Source organism: Macaca thibetana, chromosome Y, assembly GCF_024542745.1.
Source record: "Macaca thibetana thibetana isolate TM-01 chromosome Y, ASM2454274v1, whole genome shotgun sequence".
NCBI lineage: Eukaryota > Metazoa > Chordata > Mammalia > Primates > Cercopithecidae > Macaca > Macaca thibetana.
In genome coordinates this window covers 9,217,266-9,240,615 of record NC_065599.1, presented here as the reverse complement: position 1 = coordinate 9,240,615, position 23,350 = coordinate 9,217,266, and the positions used below count along the sequence as shown (strand labels likewise).

The window sequence follows — 23,350 nt, the reverse complement described above, 5'->3', positions numbered from 1 at the left end:
AGTTCTGAGATAATTTCTGAAACAGTGATGCACCAAGACAGCCATAATGATAGATGGAGGATCTGGTCAGTTTCTCTCTTTTTTTTCCTCCCTCTCCTTTTTAATTCATAAATTCTCAAGATGACCTTAATATAATTGAAATAAAAAATATATTATCTGACTGGGCACGGTGTCTCACAACCTGTAACCCCAGCACTTTAGGAGACTGAGGAGCGTGGCTCACATGAGGTCAGGAGTTCAAGACCAGCTTGGCCAACATGATGAAACCACATCTCTACTAAAAATACAAAAAATTAGCTAGTTGTGGTGGTGCATGCCTACAATCCCAGCTACTCTGGAGAATCTCTTGGACCTGGGGGGCAGAGGTTGCAGTGAGCCAAGATCACACCACTGCCTCAAAAGAAGGAGTAACAGAGGGAGACTATCTCAAAAGAAAAAAAACCCTGTCATTTCTGTATTGCTCTTTGGCTTATCTGTTGTTTATCAGAAGTGTCTGTTATTCAATGACAAGCATTGCTTTTTTGAGGTGTTGATAAACCTGGCAGTTCTTACACAGCATGCCAGTGTGTCTTGAAAGGTCTTTGTTAAGGTGCTTTTAAGGAGGCAATGAGTATACGCCAATTATCAATTCTTTGTAGGTTGCAGCTGGATGATTCGAAGTTTATCTTTCTTCGCAGTTACCTATAGTTGATGTGCTTGGTCAAACTCTAGGTGATAAAGATTTGAATTCTAAGTAAGCCTTTGTCTTCTGAGATGTTGGTACTAATTTTCAGTGCTTGCCAACATTTTATTTTTGGCATAATTTTTAATTTTTGAAAGTCTTGTGGTTATGAGATTCTCTTTGTGGTCATTAATTTTAATATTTCTAGATATTGAGATTGAAAAATTTTACATGTGTTTGAGCTGTCCTTACTTCCTTCTTAGAATATGCCTATTTTTCCTGTCCAGTAATTGTCCTAATTTGTTTCCTAAGAGTTTTTGTGTATCTAAATGCTTATTGTCCAAACCATATCACAAATAGTTTCTCATAGGTTTTATTAACAGTTTGTTTGAATCAGCATCCAACTACATTCCTCACTGTATAGTTTTATTGTAATCACTCCTCTTTGATTCTATAGTTGTCTCATTATTTTTGTTCTTGTAATAATATTAATTGTTTGCTATTTTGTTAGCAGTTTCTGTATTCCTTTTATTATTTCAATGGGAATTTTGTGGACACCAGAGGGAATTAAAAGCAAGTGTTACAGTTGTCTTCCTAAGAAATTCTGTATTTATCATTTTAAATTATTGTATAGTTACTAGCTTAAGGTGATGTAGTCCTTTCTCCTATTATTGGATATTTAAGTGGATTTCAGTTCTTTAGTTCTAGTGTGGTTGGAATTTATTCCTTCCAGTGTGTTCTTGGTCTCACTGACTTCAAGAATGAAGCCGCAGACCCTTGTGGTGTTACAGCTCATAAAAGTAGTGCAGACCCAAAGAGTGAACAGCAACAAGAGTTACTGTGAAGAGCAAAAGAACAAAGCTTCCACAGCATGGAAGGCGACCTGAGTGTGTTGCCGCTGCTGGCTTGGGTGGCCAGGTTTTATTCCCGTATTGGGCCTGGCCCACATCCTGCTGATTGGTCCATTTTACAGAGCTCTGATTGGTCCATTTTACATAGTGCTGACTGGTGTGTTTACAGTTCTTTAGCTAGACACAGAGTGCTGTTTGGTGCATTTACAATGGTTTAGCTAGACACGAAAGTTCTCCAAGTCCCCATCTAACCTAGAAGCTCAGCTCTTGCTAGTAACTACTGACTAATAAAATACTACATACAGCTTCCTCTGAATTGCTGGACATTTAGAACACTGTTTTACTTTAATAAATTTTTTATACTGAGATGATTGTAGATTCATGTACCATGTTAGGAAGTAGTGCAGAAAATCCCACGTTCTTTAACCTGTTACTCCTAGTGTTAACATCTTTAAAAATCACTGCAACCAAGATTTGGATCACTACCAAGATTTTGACATTGTTTCCATCAAGATACTGAACATCTGTATCACCACAAGGATTCCTCATGGTGCCCCTTTATTGCAACACCCACTTGCCTTCTGCCCCGACTTCCTCCTTAACCCCTGGCAACTAACCGGACTGCCAGTCCGTTCAATTTCTAAAGGTCTTTTGCTTTTGGTTTTACTTTAAACGTGTACTCACGGGAATTGAACACAATATATCCTTTTAGATTAGTTTTTTTCATTCCATTTAATTATTTGCAGGCTTACTAGAATGATATATATCAGGTTGAGTATCCCTTATCTGAAATGCTTAGTACCAGAAGCATTGTGGATTTTTTTTTTTGGAGCATTTGCCTCATACTGACTACTTGAGCATCTCTACATTAAAAATCTAAAATCCAGAATTTTTTTTTCGTTGTTGTTGTTGTTTTTGAGATGGAGTCTCACTCTGTCACCCAGGCTGGAGGGCAATGGCACAGTCTCAGCTCACTGCAAGCACAGCCTCCCGAATTCACACTATTCTTCTGCCTCAGCCTCCCGAGTAGCTGGGACTACAGGTGCCTGCCACCATGCCTGGATAACTTTTTTGGATTTTTTTAGTACAGACAGGGTTTCACCGTGTTAGCCAGGATGGTCTTGATCTGCTGACCTTGTTATCTGCCTGCCTCAACCTCCAAAAGTGTTGGGATTACAGCTGAGCCACCATGCCCGGCCCAGAATGTTTTAAGGAGCATATCCTTTGCACATCATGTCACCATGCAGAAAGTTTCAGATTTTGGAGCATTTGGATTTCAGATCTTCACATTAGTTATACTGTATCTGACATTTGTTTCTTTTATTGACGAGTAGTACTCGGTATGAACTACTCACCATGAATGGATGTCTGTAGTGTTTCAGGTTGGGGCTATTATAAACTGCTGTGAACGCTGGTAGGCAGGGTTTTTGGCTTATTTTTGTTTTGTTTTTGTGTGTGTGTGTGTTTTGATGTAATACTTATTTCTCTAGGTGAGATGAAATGTGGAATGTCTCACCAATACACCTTAATGTAGCAGTTTCTCATTGCCTGTATCAGTACCCCAGGTTCTTTGTCCTGTGTCCAAGAAAATTAAGGAATGTGGACACAAAGGTGGGATTGGAGTGAAAATTTAATAAGTGAAAGGAAAAAGCTCTCTGCAGTAGAGAGGAGTCCAAGTGGCTTGCTGGGTAATAGCTGAATTTAACAGCTTTTATAAGAAACTCTTCTCATCTCCGTAGCAGTTTAAATAACTTCTGTTATCAGTAAAGATGTCTGTGCAACTCCTCGTATCTTAAGCAGTTGTGGGTATGTCTCTAGGCAAGCACAAAGTGCCACTTCTCTTCTTTGTATAACTTAGGGTTTGTTTTAGATAAGCTCCTGACCTCCTTCTGTAAGATCTCACTGTTTATATGCCTGAAAACGTTTTTCCTGGGAGCTGGCTAATTATACAAAGTTGCTGATGTATGTGCAGGTGCAGCCTAAGTTTTTACAAACTGATTTTTCCTTTGCTTTTCCCTCATTCCCTGCTTCAGGAGTGGAAACCCTAACTGCTGTTAGGAAGATTGGGCATTGATCTTTCTGGTTAATTCCTGCTGGAGACAGGCATTGTATGGGGAACAGAGCTAGGATTCCTCAAGGAGATGGTTTAAGGGACTCAGATGAAAGGAGTGTTTATGCCTGGTTCCATTTGCATTACCATTTGGAGCTTGGTTGGCTCTAAGTGAAATGAAACAATTTGGATTACTAGTGGACATGTGTTAAAATGAGACAAGGAGTGGGGAAAGACAGTTTTAAAATCGCGAGGCTTTTGACATGCCCTAATAACTGGTAGCTGTAAGTATGCCTGTTAAGATTTTAGGTGCATGGGGCTTGGCTTTGCAGCGCTTCCTTGGTCTTATTTTCTCAGAAAGGAAACTTTTGGGTTATAGGTTACCTGGCAGCATTTTTAGGATAATTGCCCTGAATTCTAGAAAATTGTTCCAGATTTTTACATTACATATCCCTTTCTGTTTTCACGGAGCTGCAGCCAGAGATGACTGGTTACTGTACAGGAATAAGCAGCATTAGTTTAAAATGTAGGCAAGAACATAAAAACAACTAATGCACTAGAAGTCAATGACAGATATGTGTTAAGTTTGGAACATAATTACCCTCTTTCCGTCCTTATTTCTGTTAAAAACAAATAGGACTGTGTTGTTTGCAAAATTAAAGTTGGTCTGATATTTGCATAAAATGCAGGAAGAATAATTATTTGTACACAGGCCTTTTAGATAGGCTTTGATGGAACTTTCGTCCACAAGGAATCTCGGATGGGACTTTGAAGCTGAGTCCAGCCATGGGTTTGTACCCTCAGATACCTGTGAGTTAGGTAAACTTCTCTTTTCTTGAGGTTCCAAGAGCATGGTGTTCCTAGGGCTGTGAGAAAGTAAATTCGTTACTGCAAATTAGGAAGCTTGTATGGAGACTGTGTAGACAAGGTGTGAGACCACTTTTCCCAAAGGGCTTTTATTGGCTCTGTAAGTCAAGACTGACTCCTTCAACGGAAACACACTCTCCAGTCAAAGCCTTGGTAAAACAACCAGTTTTTCCAATTGTGTCCTGTTCAAAATAAAATGGATTCTTACTGCACTGATGCAGACAACCATATTGTGAGTCAAGAATACTTAAAACAACTTTCTGAATTTTAAAGGAACTAGGCAGAAAAAAACAAATATGCTGTAAACCTTGTTCACAAGAGTATACCTTACTTGGTTGTTAAAGGCTGTAGCTAGCTCAAGACAAGTTTCCTTGACTCTGAAAAACAAAAATAAGGATCAGCAATGTTCCAATCATAAACCAAAAAGATTGCTTTAGTTCTCTGTTAGTTCAGTCTGTTGTGTTAACTCTGCTTCTACTTGATATTTGTAAACATTTCGGCGTTTCATGAGTCCTGTACATTTTTCTGTTATCAGAAACCTGCATTTGAGAGCACCTGTTAAAGTTCCACAGCTGATTATAAACTATTTTTTTGAATGAGATTCAAACAAGACAACAATTGCCTGTAAAGACAAAATGTCCAAGGTGATTATAGTCAAGAACATGATTGACAAATGTGATTATTTCCATGGCTTACAATAACTCACAACCTTAATTGCAATTAACAGCACATATTTGGGGACTACAACCTTGGATATCCCATCAGCCTTTATTATTACATAGAAATCCTATTGAAGAGAGAAAGTTAAAATTACACCCTTGCATTAGTTTACTATTAATGTTTGCCTCAATTTTTAATGAAACCTCACAGGCAATCCTATTCCATTTTAACCAGTTTGACCATGAGGTGAAATTTTCTCAAACCTTTTATAACACTTTACAAGTTTTGCTAAAGAACAGATTGGGATCTTAAGAAAACCTTGTTGTGCTTTTATTTCAATGTTTAATTTACAGGGAAAAAACATAAATACCCTTTTTAATTTAGTTAATATGTTCATATACATAGTTTCCTTTGTAAGATTAATTTTTGCAGTCTTTTTCAATTTGCTTAAACCTTCTAGTTTATCTAATCTAAGTCCTTTATTCTTAGGCACAATGTACATTTCCTTGCCTTCTTAAAATCTTTTACTAAAAACACATTTTACTGTTTTTATATACCTTGCATGTAAATCTATTTCCAGTAGTTTCAATTGGATGTCAAAATGGTAACTCTTAGGAATTTTGTTTTTTTTCTTTGAGACCAAGTGTCGTTCTGTCAGCTAGGCTGGAGTCTAGTGGCGTGATCTTGGCCCACTGCAAGCTCCACCTTCCGGGTTCATGCCATTCTCCTGCCTCAGCCTCCCCAGTAGCTGGGACTACAGGCACATGCCACCACACCTGGCTAAGTTTTTGTATTTTTAGTAGAGACAAGGTTTCACCATGTTAGCCAGGATGGTCTTGATCTCCTGACCTCATGATCTGCCCATCTCAGCCTCCCAAAGTGCTGGGATTACAGGCGTGAGCCACAGTGCCAGCCAAGACTTTTTATTTTTAAAGATGTAAGTCACGTGAACTGAAAGGTACCACAGCTTTTGCTTTTTCCTTAAAAATATTTGACCTAAGTGCTTATTTATTTAGGTTATTTAATTAGAGCTCTTTTTATAGACATCACGTACATATCACATACATGACTACACAGAAGAAGATCCAACAGCTTAGGGTGGAGCACTTTTAAGAGCAGGGCTAGGAGTACAGTTTCCTGTGCCTAGTAAATAAGCATAGCTGGAAGACAAAGACAGATTAGAAGGACTTACTACCTCTAATTACAGGTGGTAATTCTAATTCTGTTGCAGGTGGGCTGACCATCCTTTAGCCAACAAGTTAAGTTCCTTATGTAACCCACAGGCTGTTGAGCCAGACCTTAAGCCTTAGTTAAAAATTCTAGAGCCATTCCTTTCTTTCCTAATACATAGAGACTGGATGCTTTCCCTATGGGAAGACTGAGGGCTGGTGTTTTAAGTAAGGCTTATTTTAGCTGGTTAAAGGCTTTTTGAGCCTCAGTGTCCCGAATTGTGGGGGTGAGTTTTAACTGTTTGAGTTTCTCTTAAGAGGTAGTATAAGGGAGAGCCATTTCCCTGTACTCAGGTATTCACAGTCTACAAAATCCGGTAATACCTAGTATTAACAGTAAAGGAAATAGACTCAATCTTTTCCTCACCTGGTTCTCTGGTCGCTTCTGAAAAGAGTAGACCTAGTGACTTTACTGAAGTCTGACAGAGCTGAGTGTTAGATTTGGAGACCCTTTCAGCTAAGAGATTGAGGATAGCCTCAGTGCCTTCCTGAGACTTCCTTAATTGGGGCACAGAGGAGAGGGTCATTTATACACTGCAAAGTTTTAACTTGCGGGTGAGAAAAATTAGATTTTTCAACAGCGTCTGTTTCGTTAATTTCCTTCCCGTATTAGGAGCTGCCTGAGTAATAAACCAGCAGAGGAGAGAGAAGGAGGTGTGTTTCACTAGAGCTTCTCTCATTCTTTCCAAAAAGGCTGAAAGGACTTTATCTAGTTTTTGATCTATCGTGGAAACCTTGGAGTAGTTAATAGGTTTGGCTCTAATCCCCTGCAAGTCCTTCAGTATACACATTTGTGAAAGTTTCCATCTCCATTTTCTGATGCTATCATCATAGTCCCATTTAGAGTCCTTTAAGGTCACTGCTACTTTTCTCATAACTTTGTCTTCCCTGGAACATCCTTCGAGGAGTGTTTAAATACTCGGCTTACGTCCTGGAAGGCCTTTATACGTGAGTGAAAGTGGGACTTTCCCAGAGTGTACTTCAGGGTCTGAGGATTAAAGGAGATCCAGTTCTCGTTCAAGGGGATTGCAGGCTTGAGGATGGGGTGTTATATATCTAGAAAAGAGACAAGAGGCATCCCTCAGTCTTTCTTTTCAGTGACCCAGAGTGGAGAGGAAGACAGTGAGAGCAGCACCCCAACCCACCATCAACTGTTTTGCCTCCTTGGTTACTGTGTACCAGCACCATATTGAATGTGCCACCCCCAAACCATGGTACCAGAGGAGCAAAGCAGTGGGGTTAGTCATGCTCACCCATGTGGCCTTAGTGCTGTGCCGGTGATTACCCTTTGACCTCCTAGACTTACGTGGTCTGTGTGACTCCTTGATGGATGGGTCTCATGAGATACTACCTAAGAAATGCATTTGGTGCATTTCAGCAAGGCCCCTTAATGGAGGGAGTGGTGTTTTTTCTTTTTTCTTTTTTCTTTTTTTTTTTTTTTGAGATGGAGCCTCGCTCAGCCACCCAGGCTGGAGTGCAGTGGCGCAATCTTACCTCACTGCAACCACTGTCTCCCAGGTTCAAGCGATTCTCCCATCTCAGCCTCCTGAGTAGCTGGAATTACAGGCATCTGCCATCATGCCCAGCTAATTTTAGTATTTTAGTGGAGATGGGGTTTCACCATGTTGACCAGGCTTGAACTTCTGACCTCAGGTGATCCACCTGCCTTGGCCTTCTAAAGTGCTAGGGTTACAGACCTGAACCACTGCGCCTAGCCTGTAGGGAGTGTTTTAATATTATCTCTGGCTTCCCTTACTATGGCCCTCATGAAATATTGAAACCCCAGAGAATGGAACTGATTGACTTTTTTTTTTTTTGAGACAGAGTTTTGTTGTTTTCTCCCAGGCTGAAGTGCAGTGGTGCAATCTCAGCTCACTTCAACCTCCACCTCGTGGGTTCAAGCAATTCTATGTGCAGGTGCAGCCTCCCGAGTAGCTGGGATTACAGGCATGGGGAATGGAGCCTAGTCCCTAATAAAGGAATGTAAGAGGGAGAGGAATTGGGGAACTAGAGGTTTTAGACAAGGGGACCACAAGGCTCCACATGGAGGAGGGAAAAAAAATCCCATCCCCCTAGGTGGTCCTGCTGTTGCAAGAATCAGGAGACTGGAGAGATCGTTAGGTGGAAGAGGAGGATTTTATTGAGTAGGCTCAGATACAGTGGATTAACATCCGAAGACTGGGCCTAGAACAAGGACAGGGCTTGGCTTATACACACACTTTTGTAAAGGGGTGGGTAGTTTGCAACAAGCTGATGGTGGCATGAAGCATAGTGGCATGAAAGCTAGTGTACGGAGGCAGAACAAAGTTAGTTAATAATTTGTGACAGGTTCATAACTCAGGCTTATGTGTGACTCTTGCTGTGCGGCCCATTCCTGCTCAGGCGTGTCTTATGACCTTCACTGTGCTGCTCAGATTAAAAAAACAGAATACTTGAAGTTACTGGTTACAGAAAACAGGAATCTATAACTTCATAAAACTTTCAGAGCAAGGTACAATCACATGGAGTGGGTTGGGGTTCGAAGGGGAAGTTTACTTATACTAAAGAGAGAGGAAAGTTTGTTTTTCTTATCCTTATGTTAAGAGATTGCTGGGAGAGTCTCCAGAGCACATTCCTTTGGGCCCTGGCTTCTTAGATAATGTTATCAAGACTTTGCCTGGGTCTGGGCTTTGCCTGTTACTGCCTTCAGGATGAGGCAACCTAATACCAAAAGCTTGTTTTTCTCCTTTTTAATTTTATTTTTCTTTCTTTAACTTCCCACCTCACTGCAGGGTTTGAATAGTTTATTAAATGCTCTGACTCCATTTTCTCAGCAGAAGTGAGAGAGGTTTGGGATTTAATAGGCTGTTGCCATAGTATGCCTCCCAGAAGAAGGAAATTAACTTGTCTCATAAATAAATATACTGTTTAATTTCATGAGACAGTGCTGGGATTTTATATGGAGGGAAGAAACAACCCAGTGGAGGAATCAATCCAAATTGAGAGGGTGAAATACCCGCTTATACAGTATCATGAATGTCTGTCACTGGGGACAGAAAGCCTTAACTAGGTGAAAGTTTCCACTGAAATTTTGAAGTCCTCCCATCTCAAGGAAATCCTAGACACATCTATTCTCGAAGTTATATTCCTGATTACTAAGGCACTGGCTGACTTCACTCAAAAAGATTACATGCCCAGATTGTGAAAACAGCCACAACATTACATACAAAGAAGAGACAGACATAATAGCCATGAAAAGAAGGAAGGAAATGCAATAGAATAAAAATGAAATCCTTCTGCTGACTTCCTGACAACCCACCACGTCGTGATGGGAGTTTGGACCACTGTGGCGTAGCCCCAGCCAGAAGCCTTCAGTTATTCTGGGACCTCCTGCCCTCCATAAAAGGAAGCTGGATTGGAATAGACAGGAAGCTGCAGAAATGGGTTAAAGGTCTACTCTTACCATGTTGATGAATTCCCTTCCTCCCAGCGACACACCAAAATACGTTGCAGTCTTACCAAGGCACCTTAATATAGCAGTTTCTCATTGTCTGAACTAGTACCTCAGGTTCTTTGTCCTATATCCAAGAAAATTAAGGAATGCAGACACAAAGGTGGGGTTGGAGTAAAGCTTTAATAAGGGAAAGAAAAAAGCTCTCTGCAGCAGAGAGGGGAGTCTCAGTAGATTGCTATGTTATAGCTGAATTGAAAAGCTTTCTTGTAAGAAACTCCTCTCATCTCTGTTGTAGTTTGAGTAACTTACGAGTTTCTGTCTGTGCAACTCCCCTTATCTTATGCAACTGCAGGTATGTTTCCAGACAAACACAAAGTGCTGTTTCTCTTCTTTGTTTAACTATTTGTTTTAGATAAGCCTCCCTCCTACCTGTGCAGGTTTCCACTATGTATTTGCTTGAAAAGGGGAGGAAACTTTTCAAGTAGGAATTCACTAATTATATACAAGTTGCTAATCTGTGTGCCTGTGCAAACTGAGTTTTTCCCAAATGAATGTTCCTTTCCTTCTCCCTCACTAAAATTGAATGATAATTTATATTTATTTGTTTAACAGCAGCTTTATGAAAATGTAATTCACAAACTCTAAAATGTACACTTTTGAAGTGTACAATTCACTATGTTGTACTCTATTCTCATAATTTTGCAGCCATCACTACTATCTAATTTCAGAGCATTTTATTAACTAAGAATAAAACTCCATGGGCCGGGTGGTGGCTCACGCTTGTAATCCCACCACTTTGTGATGCCGAGGCGGGTGGGTCATGAGGTCAGGAGATGAAGATCATCCTGGCTAACAGAGTGAAACCCATCTCTACTAAAAATACAAAAAATTAGCCAGTTGTGGTGGCATGGGCCTGTAGTCTCAGCTACTCGGGAGCCTGAGGCAGGAGAATTGCTTGAACCTGGGAGGCAGAGGTTGCAGTGAGCTGAGATGGCGCCACTGCATTCCAGCTTGGCAGAGTGAGACCCCATCTCATAACAAACACACAACAACAACAAAAAACTCCATTTTAGCAGTCACTTCTCATTTATCATGTGTCAGGTCATGCACCCATTAAACTTTGTTTCTACGGATTTTCCTATTCCAGACATTTTATATAAATATGAGTCTGGTTTTGACTGACTGCTTTGACTAAATAAAGTTTCATCTATGTTATGTTTCAGACCTCTTTCCATTTTGTTGATGAACTGAGTTCAATTTTATGGATACTAGTTTTCTTTATCTTTTCATCAGTAAACTCTCATTTGGGTTGTTTCCTCTTCTGGCTATTGTGAATAATAATGACTGCTCTGAAAATTCAGGTAAAAGTTTTTGTTGGGACATACGTTTTTTGTATTACTGAAAAATATTCCATGGTACAGATGATACTTCATTTATCCATTATTCTGTGGATGAACATTTAGGTATTTCCCACTCTTCAGCTATTATGAGTAATGTTGTTATGAATATTGGTGTACAGATTTCTATGTGGAGGTATGTCCTCAGTTCTCTTAGAGATATATGTACGTAGGTGTGGAATTGTTGGGTCGTATAATAACTGTGTAACATTCTGAGGACTTGACAGAGTCCACAATGGCTGTACCATGTTATATTCCCAGCAGTGTATGAGACTGTAGTTTCTCCTTTGATCTTTCTTACTCTATCTGTTCTATCGGGGTTAAATTCATAACTCATTTTTAGTTTGATTTTTCATTTGTTTAGTGATTAATGATGTTGAGCAACTTCTTGTGCCTATTGGCCATTTAGATATCTTCCTTGAAGAAATCAGTTACACATTTTTTTTTATTTGTGAGTTACAGTAGTCCTTTATATATTATGGATATAAGTCCCTTATCAGACATGATTTGCACATTTCTTCTATTCCTGGGTACATTGTCTTTTCACTTTGTGTCCTTTTTAAGACAAAAATTACTTTTTTTCCACAAATTAATTTTTAATTTAAAAAGTAATTTTCACTTTCACAGAATAAGTTACAATATTTCTGTCACTTGTTTTTTGCTTTCATATGTAAGAAATTATTGCCTAATCCAAGATTGCAAATGATTTTCTTTTTTTTTTTTTTTTTTTTTTTTGAGACGGAGTCTCGCTCTGTCGCCCAGGCTGGAGTGCAGTGGCCGGATCTCAGCTCACTGCAAGCTCCGCCTCCCAGGTCTATGCCATTCTCCTGCCTCAGCCTCCTGAGTAGCTGGGACTACAGGCGCCTGCCACCACGCCCGGCTAGTTTTTTGTACTTTTTTAGTAGAAACGGGGTTTCACCGTGTTAGCCAGGCTGGTCTCGATCTCCTGACCTCGTGATCCGCCCGTCTCGGCCTCCCAAAGTGCTGGGATTACAGGCTTGAGCCACCGCGCCCAGCCTGCAAATGATTTTCTCCTGTATTTTGATCTAACTAAATATCATAATTATTTAGTAAGGTCTGTTTTCTATTTTGAGTTAATTGTTTTTGCGTGTATAGTATGCTGATAAGAGTTTCAGATTTACTTTTTTCATGTGAATATTCAGTTGTCCAAAGAGCATTTGTTAAAAGATTGTTTTGGGAATATTGTTGAGCATCTTTGTCGAAAATAAGTCAATCGTAGATGGAAGTATTTACAAGCTTTATGTTCTGTTTCATTTATTGAATATATCTGTCATTAAACCAGAATTGCATTGATTTGCAGCTTTATAGAACATTTACAAATTATGAAATGGCAGTTCTTCAATTCTGTTACCTTTTAAGAATGTTTTGTCTATTCTAGTTCCCTTGAACTTCCATATGGGTTTTAGCATTAGCTTGTTGATTTTTGCAAAGACGTTAGCTGGAATTGTGATAAACCTTATTCAGTCTGTATTGTGTTACCATCTTAACAGTATTAGTCTTCCAATCAAGGAACATGTAATGTCTTTCCATTTATTTAGGAATGTCTTTCCATTTATTTGGGTCTACTTTACTTTTGTTTAGCAATATTTTTTTTTAGTTTTCAGTGCAACTTTGCTAAAGTGATACCAAAATAATTTTTTGTTTTTGTTGTCAATATAAATGGAAGTTTTCCTAATTTCATTTTGGATTTTTTAACATCTAATGTAAAGAAACACGTATCTTGTTTATTGATCTTGCATCCTGAAACCTGTTACATTTCTTTCTTGTAGTAATTGATTCTTAAATTTTTCTATGTATGGGATCATATTGTTTGCAAATACAGTTAGTTTTACTTGTTCTTTTCCAATTGTATAACTTCTCCTTCTAGCCTGATTTCCCTGACAAGAACTTCTAGTACAATGTTAAAAATAATAGTGAGAACAGTCATTTTTGTCTTGTTCCTGATTGTAATTTGCAAGCTTTCTGTTTCTCAGCATAAAATACAATATAAAAAGGAGGGCTTTTGTAAATGCCTTTTATTGTGTTTAGAAAGTTCTCTTCAAATCTTAGTTTATTGAGTGTTTTTATCATGAAAGGATATTGGATTTTATTAACTGTCTTCATATATGGAGATGTTACATGTTTTGTGTCCTGTATTACATTAGTTGATTTTTGTTATGTTCAGCCAGGTTTATACTTCTTGTAATAAATTATATTTGTCCTGGTGTATAATCTTTTTTATGTATGTTGCTTCTTAAACTGGAATAAATGATACTTGTCATGATCTATAATCTTTTTATTTGTTGCCGCATTTTGTTTCTATTTTGTTTAGGACATTTTTAGATTTTTAAGAAACTGCCAAACTGTTTTCCAGAATGACTGTAACCTTATTTATTTCTACCCATAGTGTATGAATATGAATAATCCAGTTTCTCCACATCTGCTCCACATTTTGGTGTTGATACTATTATTATTATTTATTTGTTTGTTTGTTTGTTTAAGACAGGAGTCTTGCTCCGTCGCCCAAGCTGGAGTGCGGTGGCATGATCTCGGCTCACTGCAAGCTCCGCCTCCCGGGTTCACACCATTCTCCTGCCTCAGCCTCCCAAGTAGCTGGGACTACAGGTGCCTGCAGCCATGCCGGGCTAATAGTTTTGTATTTTTTTAGTAGTGGTGGGGATTCACCATGTTAGCCAGGATAGTCTCGATCTCCTGACCACCCACCTCGGCCTCTCAGAGTGCTGGGATTACAGGCGTGAGCCACCGTGCCTGCCCTGGTGACACTATTTTTTAAACTTGTTTTATCTGACAGGTGTGAAATGAAATCCCATTAATGGTTTTAATTTACATTATTCTAATGACTGCTGATATTGAAGATCTTTCATATATTTAATTACTACGTGGAGTTTTTGGTGAAATGCCTTTTCATGGTTTTTGTTCATTTGCTAATTTAAGTTTATTATTACTGAGTTCTTATCTAGATGATCATCATTTATTATAAACAGTTAACAAATATTTTCTGCCAGTCTATAGCATATCTTTTTGTCCTCTTTAACAGGTGTTTTACCAGTTGAGTTGGTAGTTTTGATAAGGCCCCACTTATTTATTCATTCTTAGAGATCATGCTTTTTTATGTCAAATTCTGAGCACTTATTGCCTACCCATAAATCCTGTATATTCTTACGTTGTTTCTCTCAAAGTTTTACTTATGTCATTCAGGTCTGATCCAGTTGAGTGATATTTTCTTCCCTTCTTTAGGTGTGAGACTTAGATTGATAATTCTTTTTTTTTCTCCCAGGTATTCCAGAACCATTTTGTGAAAGGCTGTCTTTCATTTTTAGTTTATTAGGTTGCTCTTGTGCCTTTTTCAAAAATCAGTTGGGCACATTTGTATGGGTTTATACGTATTTTGTTTTCTTCATTGATCTTTGTTCCTGTGCCACAGAATTGTGATTACTGCAAATACATAATGTAGACTTAAAATCAGGTAAAACAGACTCATCCCACTTTATCTTTTTTCAAATTATTTAGTTGTTTTTATACTTTGCTTACCATAAAAATTTTAGATAATCTGATCTTCATTTTAGATATCTGCTTCCCAGTAATAGGAAGTATAGTAATTTAAATAGTAGTACTTATGTACTACTTATGTACATAAGTAGAATTATGTACACTACTTATGTACATAATTATGTACACTACTAATGTACATAAAGTACATAAATCCTACTTTATGTACTAAAAATTAGTACATAAAATGCAGTATATCAGTTTGGGGAGAGTTTTTGCTCAGATTTTTGAGCACCAGAATACTGTATGCCTCTTCATTGATTTAGACCTTTGACTTATTTATTCAGTGCTGAGTAGTTTTACACATACAAACCTTATACATGTTGGTTAAATTTACACCTAAATATTTATGTGTCTGGTTTTACTTTTGAGTAATTGTGAATGTTTTTGATGCTATGTTTATACATTTATTACTACTCATGTATAGGTTTGATTTTTATATGTATATTCTATGTCCTGTGATCATGTTAAAGTCCATGAGGTTTTTTTTTCTCTTTGAGGATCCTTGCCATTTTTTTTTTAATACATAGAAAATCATATTACCTGCACATAGGAAGAATTTTGCCTCTTCCTTCTTCTTGTGTGTGCCTGTTATTTCTTTTTCTTACCTCATTGTGGTGGTTAGAATTGCCAGTATAAACCTCAATAGAAGTTGCTAGAGGGAGCAGTTTAGTCTTCCTTCGATTTCACGGTAAGAAAACTATCAGTGTTTCATCATTAAGAACAGTGTTAGCTGGGAGTAGTGGCTCACACCTGTAATCACAACACTGTGAGTGTTGGGAGGAGGATTGCCTCAGCCCAAGAGTTGGAAGCTACAGTGAGCTATGATCTCACCCTGTCTGTTTTAGAGCAAAAAAGCAAGTGGGGAGGGAATAATGTTACCCTCCCTGCCTCCCCCCCCACTTTTTTGTAGATGCCATTAATTGGTTTGAGAAAAAGTTGCATTCCATCATTGTTCTGAGACTCTTTGTCATGAATGGATGTTTTGCCAAGTGTTTCTTTCTGTATCTGTTGCTGTGATAGTGACTTTTTTTTTATTTTTTAAAGACATGGTCTCACTCTGTCAGCCAGGTTACAGGGCAGTGGCGTGATCACAGTTCACTGCAGCTTTGACTTCCTGGGCCCAAGCTATCATCCTGCCTCAGTGTCCTGAGTAGCAAGGACTAAGGGTACACCCTATCACACTAAGCTAACGTTTTTTATAATCTTTATTTTTATAGAGGTGGGGTTTTGCTGTCATGCCCACACTTGTTCCCCCAAACCTTCGCCTCCTAAGTCACTGGGATTACAGGTATGAACAGCCATATACAGCCCAATTTTTCTTTTCTACCCTTTTAATGTGGTGGATTACAGTGATTGTTTTTTGATTATTTAGTTAGGCCTGCATCCCTGGAATAAACCATACTTAATCATATATCATTATTGTGTATTGTTGACTTTCCTTTTCTAATAATTGTTAAGGACTTTTGCATTTATATTTATCAGGGATGCAGTCTGTAGTTCTCTTTGTAATGTTCAGGTTTTGCAGTCAGAGCATTACTTTATAAAATATTGGAAAGTGTTTCTTCTTTTTTTCCTCACTGAAACCATCTGGTCTGGTGATTATTTAGGGGAGTTTTAACATTATAAGTTTAGTTTTTCTTAATCATTATCATTCTTTTATAATTGTTTATATTGATTGAGTTCCTGTAATTTGTTTTTAAGAGATGTCATTTATTTTGTCTAAGCTGTCAAATTATATATTGTTTCTAATATTTCTTACTGGTTTTTGATGTCAGCACAGTCTTCAGTCATAGCTGTTTTATTACTGATGTTAGTAATTTGTGTATTCTCTTTAACAAGATTTGTTTTGCCCGTTGTGCTAGAAGTTTAATTCTAGATCCTTTTGAAAAGACAAGTCTTTGTTTCATTAATTTACTCTGTTGTTTCTTTTAAATTTTATGGATTTTCGTTAATTCTTCAGTGTGTCCTTTATTCTGCTTTCTTTGAGCTTATTTTGCTCTTTTTTTGTAGTTTCCTGAAGTAGGAGTTAAGGTGGTTCACTTCAGCATTTCTTCTTATCTGTGTGTTTGGTGTTAGGAACTTCTGTCTTCCACTATGTTTAAATGTTGCATATTTTACCTCAATTTTGTTTTTTTGCCCACATATATATATGCAAACAGATTTATGTATATATGCATATATATGAGATCACATATATGGGCTCACGTATATACATATACCTATATATACTAGTATAATATACATATAATAAACATATATACACATACATGTTGCACGTGTGTATGTATGCATGTATGTATGTGTATTTATTCCTTCCAGACAGGGCCTCACTTTGTCACCCAGGCTGGAGTTTAGTGGTGCAGTCACACTCACTGCAGTCTCAGCCTCCCAGGTTCAAACAATCCTCCCACTTCAGGCTTCCTGAGTAGCTGAGACTGCAGGTGTGAATCACTATGTCCAGCTAATTTTTAAAATTTTTTATAGAGAAAAATCTCACTGGGTTTTTTAGGCTGAGACTCAGACTTCTTGGCCTCAAACTATTGGGCTCAAGTGATACTCCTTCTTTGGCCTCTCAGAGTGGTGGATTAGTCATGAGCCATCAGGCCTAGCCTTAATTATATTAATTTCTGTGAAGATGACTCTTTGAGAACATAGAACTAGGACTTGAACAATAATTAATAGGAAGTTTTCATGTCATCATAATGTAATTGATTTATAGTTTGATTCCTGTGTGATTGTATGATTTTCATTCTTAAATTTCCTGAAGTTTGTTTTCTCACTGAAGAGATGGTCTATCTTGTGTATTTTCTTTTGTAGGAACTTTGAAAATAAGGTGTATCCTGCTGTTATGTGGAGTGTTCAATAAATGTCAGTTAAATGCTGTTGATTGAAGCTTTTGTTGATATTTTTGCAAATTTTTGTGTAGTTCTGTCATTTGTTTAGAGAGGGGTGTTGATGTCTCTCTGTGATTTTGTCTCACGTTTGATCATCTTAGTTTTTGCTTCACATATTTTACAGTATACATATTTTGGTGCATACATGTTTAGAACTGCTGTGTCATGTCTTGATGGAGTGATCCTTTTTCATTGTATAGTGACCTATGACATTTTTCTTGTGCTGAAATCTGTTTTATCTCATGTTAAAATAACTATTTCTACTTTCCTTTAATGTTTGCCTGTTATATCTTTTTGCATTCTGCCTTCAACCTACCTGTTTTTCTTTTTTTGTTTGTTTGTTTTTTTGATATCGGAGTTTTGCTCTTGTTGCCTGTGTTGGAGTGTAATGGCTCAGTCTCCACTGACTGCAACCTCTGCCTTCTGGGTTCAAGTGATTTTCCTACCTCAGCCTCCTAAGTAGCTGGGATTATAGGCACCTGCCACCATACCCATCTAATTTTTTGTATTTATAGTAGAGATGGAGTTTCTGTGTTGGTCAGGCTGGTGCCTTAACTCCCAACCTCAGGTGATCCTCCCACCTTGGCCTCCCAAAGTGCTGGGATTAGGTGTACCCTTGTGTGTGTGATAGGGTGTACCCTTAGTCCTTGCTACTCAGGACACTGAGGCAGGACGATAGCTTGGGCCCAGGAAGTCAAAGCTGCAGTGAACTGTGATCACGCCACTGCCCTGTAACCTGGCTGACAGAGTGAGACCATGTCTTTAAAAAATAAAAAAAAAGTCACTATCACAGCAACAGATATAGAAAGAAACACTTGGCAAAACATCCATTCATGACAAAGAGTCTCAGAACAATGATGGAATGCAACCACGAGCTGTGAGCCACCACGCCCGGCCTCAACCTGCCTATTTTCTTACCCTTAATAATACAAAGAATCCCTGTTACCCTTGCTATCGTATTTTTGTGTTCTGCTTATTCTCTTCTTTCATTTCTCTGTTTTTATTTTCTTGCCTTCTGGAGGGTTATTGGAACGTTTTTAAAATTTCTGTAGTTACATTACTGTATCTGTTTATGTAACTTTAAAATCTTTGATAATTCAGGCTGGGCGCGGTGGCTCACGCCTGTAATCCCAGCACTTTGGGAGGCCGAGACAGGCAGATCACGAGGTCAGGAGATTGAGACTATCCTGGCTAATACGGTGAAACCCTGTCTCTACTAAAAAATACAAAAAACTAGCCGGGCGTGGTGGCGGGCGCCTGTAGTCCCAGCTACATGGGAGGCTGAGGCAGGAGAATGGCGTCAACCAGGGAGGCGGAGCTTGCAGTGAGGCGAGAACACGCCACTCACTCCAGCCTGGGCCACAGAGTGAGACTCCGTCTCAAAAAAAAAAAAAAAAACTTTGATAATTCTAACATCTGTTTTTTTTTGTGTTGGCACCAGTCAGTTCTTTTTTTCATTTATTTTGCTATCTTCTCGATTCTTGATATGTCAAGTAATACTCAGTTGAAACCCAGAGATAATCATATTATGTTATTAGACTCAAAGAATATTGAAACTTCTATTTTCCTGATTTTTGTCTCGCGCCACTCAGGCAAGGGAAGGGAGGGGTACCCTTGGTTGTTACCGCTTGGAAGTAGAACTCCAAGTTCCTTTTGTTGTCTTCCTTGTCACTGGAAAGGGGGTGTTCCTTATTACTGCTATTTTGGGGAGGAATTTCTGACCCCCTGTGAGGTCCACACTTGTAGCTTCTACCATGGAGGGAGTGACTTTTTTTCCACTGGAACGGGATGAAAGTTCTGATTCTCTTTTAGGCACCACTCCAGCAGAATCAGGCAGGTGCTGGCTCCTTGTTACTGTCAGGCGGAGATAGAAACCCCAGCTCACTACTTGGCTTCTTTATCTTCCATAGAAACACCTGCTCACTAGTTGGCCTTCTTTATCTTCCCACAGATTTGGGCATGCTTTGTTACAGCTTTAGGAACTTTAGGGTTTTCACTGAATTTTTGTGGTATGCATGGGGAGTGAGTCATAGTTCTTTCTATAGTTTTTGCTTGACATTTCTAAGTTTTCTATCATGCCAATTTGCATGTTTCCTGATCCATAGGCTATAGGGGTGGCTGTGGGGAGGGAGGGTGCTTTTCTTATCTGCATCTACTAATGTTTACAGATTGCTAGATCTTTTAGCTTCAAATCTATAATATGTGAAATAAAAGAAAATTCTGGGAATTCACTACCTTCTTGTTCCTTATATTTAATGTCCAGGAGTTTTGGTTGTATTTAATGGGAAGAATAATGAAACATCTGTTTCATCTTCACAAATCAAAATGATCTTAATTCTTTTTAGTGAGTATTTTATCTCCTACATGTAGATAGCATTTGTTCATCATTTATTTGTAAGCTGGAGGTTTTTGTTGTTTGGATTTTTTAGTCTTAACATAATTTGATACAAACATTTCTTCACCTCATATGTTTGCTTTCTGTTGTAACATGTTTAATGCAGATTACTTAATCATATCTCTTTATGTATAACATAGCATTTTTGAGTCACGTATCCCTTGTTATTTTTTAATTACATAATTTTAAAGTCAAAAGTAACAAAGTTTATATTGGAAACAGAGGATTTTTTCCCTGGAATTGCAATTACTTTGTCTTGTGAGTACTATTTGGTTTCCTTCAGTAACAGTTTTGTTCAGATATGCGCTTGGTGTGTGTGTGTGTGTATGTATGTGATGAATGTAGTTTATTCAAAGACTTAAAGCAGTGTTTACTTAATGTAAGCAAACATAATAAATTATGTGGTATTTATATCATTTAAATACTTTCTTTAGGCGAGTTGGACAAATGCAAGTAAGAAGCAACGTGAAAAGCTCCTTGAGTTGATACGTCGTCTTGCAGAAGATGATAAAGATGGTGTGATGGCACATAAAGTGTTGAACCTTCTTTGGAACCTGGCTCATAGTGATGATGTCCCTGTAGATATCATGGACCTTGCTCTCAGTGCCCACATAAAAATACTAGATTATAGTTGTTCCCAGGTATGGGAGTGTTTCCTTGTTCAGTTTTCTGACTTTCCTTCACAAGTAGGATAACTTAGTTACAAGATGATTCCAGTTTCTTCTATCATTTTGTTTATTTTTTATTTATTTTTGAGACAGAGTCCCTCTCTGTTGCCCAGGCTGGAGTGCAGTGGTGCAATCTTGGCTCACTGCAAGCTCCACCTCCCAGGTTCACTCCATTGTCCTGCCTCAGCCTCCTGAGTAGCTGGGACTACAGGTACCCACCATGACGCCCAGCTAATTTTTTGTATTTTTAGTAGAGATGGGGTTTAGCCAGGATGGTCTTGATCTCCTGACCTCGTGATCTACCCGCCTCAGCCTCCCAAAGTGCTGGGATTACAGGCCTGAGCCACCACACCCAGCCCATCATTTTTTATTTCTGAAGTAATCTTGAGGAATTGACATACTTTGTCATATAAGCCTGGCTTCCTATTCTCCACCCTTGCGTTTTCCAGCCATATTTTATATATCAATTACTAAGCATTTTTGCCTCACTGAGACAAAAATGTTAATAGGTAGAACATCTTATTATAGTCATATTGCAGCTTAATATGTAGTGCTAATACAGATCATAAAGATTTAAAAGCAATAGTGACTTTAGAGGTATAAGGGTAATTACATTTTATTTGCTAATAAGTTAGTAAGATTAACAGAACTTATTGGCTTCCCTATCAGCAAATCACAACAGCTTCCCAGTGTTTAACTGATGTGCCTTATGTTACTAATTTTACGTATTAATGTTCTGCTAGTTTTGCCTGAAGTCTTGAACCTCTTGATGGATTTTTATTAGCAGCTTTTTGCTATCCTTATAATTGGTCAGTTCAGTAATTTAATTATGATACTCCTTTTTAAAAAATAAAAAAAATGAACAGGCAGGGTGTTTCTGTTTCTGCAGGGCAAGCATTCTGCTTTCACTTGGACTTAAGCTTAATCTAATTAATCAGGGTTGGCTGGGCAGTTTTTCACTGCTCTAATCCCAGCACTTTGGGAGGCCATGGAGGGCACAGTCGCTTGAGTTTACAAGTTCAGTCCAGCCTGGGCAGCATGGGGAAACCCCACCTTTGTAAAAACTAAGAAATTAATTGGGCATGGTGGTGCACACCTGAAGTCCCAGCTACTAGGGAGGCTGAGGCAGGAGGCTTCCTGGAGCCTGGGAGGCCAAAGCAGCAGTGAGCCACGAGTGTGCCACCTATTCCAGCTTGGGTGACAGAGTAAGACCCTGTCTCAAAACAATGAAATAGAAAATATTTTTTAAAATTATTCAGTAAGGTCAAGATGATGCTCTTGGGTTTTGAAAGCCATATAACTGTGAAGCATAAAAGCATTTGCTTCATCAGTTGCCATCATCAAAAAAGGACTAATACAAAATCATACGTATAATTAGGTAAATCAAAGGGAGAACATTCATAAAACTGGAATACTTCAAAAATGAAGATGTCATTCACAGTCTGTGGACTAGTTAGTCCCAGCTTTTCATGTAAAACTGATTTTTTTTTAATTGTGAAGAAAATACAAATCAAAATTTATTACAGCTACTGCCACATACAAATAAAAACACAATACTTTTTCCAATCCCAGTAGTCAGTAATACATTGGACTTGCAGTAATGCAGTTGCAGCTTTAGATGCATGGAAATAAAAAGTGTCAGTTGGGTTATTCTGATCAGATGACAGTGTTATACTGTGGTTGATTCTGACTGCTCATAAGTACTTATGCAGCAGGTAAAATGGTTATGAGGATCTTGAGTTGAGATGCTGTCTTGTTAAATAGAAAAGTGTTACAGAGAATTAAAGTAATATACTTGTTATAAATGCTCACCTACCGTTTATTATTCATTTTATTGCCTGGCACACTGTTTTCTACATTGCTATATTAATGCTTAATTTCACTAAATTTAGTGTAAGGGTTTTTGCCTTTTTTAACTTCAGTTTTTGTTTGCTGTTGTTACTGTTAACTATTAAGTCTGTGATTCCTCTTGCCCTCCCACCTAAAGTACTTTTAATTTAGTATACATGTATGGGCCTTGTGCAGTGCTGCAGACCTGTAATCCCTGCACTTTGGGAGGCCAAGGTGGGGAGATCATTTAAGATCAGGAGTTTAAGACTGGCCTGGCTCACATGGCAAAACCCTGTCTCTAGTAAAAATACAAAAAAATTGGCCAGGCACAGTGGCTCACGCCTATAATATCCGCATTTGGGGAGGTCGAGGCAGGTGGATTGCCTAAGGTGAAGCATTCGAGACAAGCCTAGCCAACATGAAACCACATGTGTACTAAAAATACAAAAAATTAGCTGGGCATTGTGGCGGGCGCCTTTAATCCCAGTACTCGGGAGGCTGAGGCAGAAGAATCACTTGAACCCAGGAGGCAGAGGTTGCAGTGAGTCAAGGTTGCACCATTGCACAGCAGCCTTAGCAATAAGAGTGAGACTCCGTCTAAAAAGAAAAAGAAAAAAAAAATAGCCAGGCGTGGTGGGTGCACCTGTAGTCCCAGCTACTTGGGAGGCTGAGGCGGGAGAATCCCTTGAACCCAGGAGGTCGAGGTCGCAGTGAGCCGAGGTCACACCACTGCACTGTAGCCTGGGCAACACAGTGAAACTCCATCTCAAAAAAATAAATAAATAAAATTTTAAAAAATACACGTGTGAGTATTTTTAAATCCTTAAAAATGGGCACATTTA

The 23,350-nt window shown here is 38.5% G+C and overlaps 1 protein-coding gene across 8 annotated transcripts in view; it reads left to right on the top strand.

Moving 5' to 3' along the window:
- The window catches only part of USP9Y (ubiquitin specific peptidase 9 Y-linked), a 211,175-nt gene that overhangs the window by 78,648 nt on the left and 109,177 nt on the right, over positions 1-23,350 (top strand). For 7 of the 8 annotated variants that reach the window (XM_050777802.1, XM_050777798.1, XM_050777799.1 and 4 more), the window contains one exon: positions 20,445-20,651. The exons of the other annotated variant lie outside the window; for it this stretch is intronic. In XM_050777802.1, the coding sequence (XP_050633759.1) occupies positions 20,445-20,651 (207 nt within the window). The remainder of the gene's footprint in view (positions 1-20,444; positions 20,652-23,350) is intronic. 8 annotated transcript variants of the gene reach the window in all.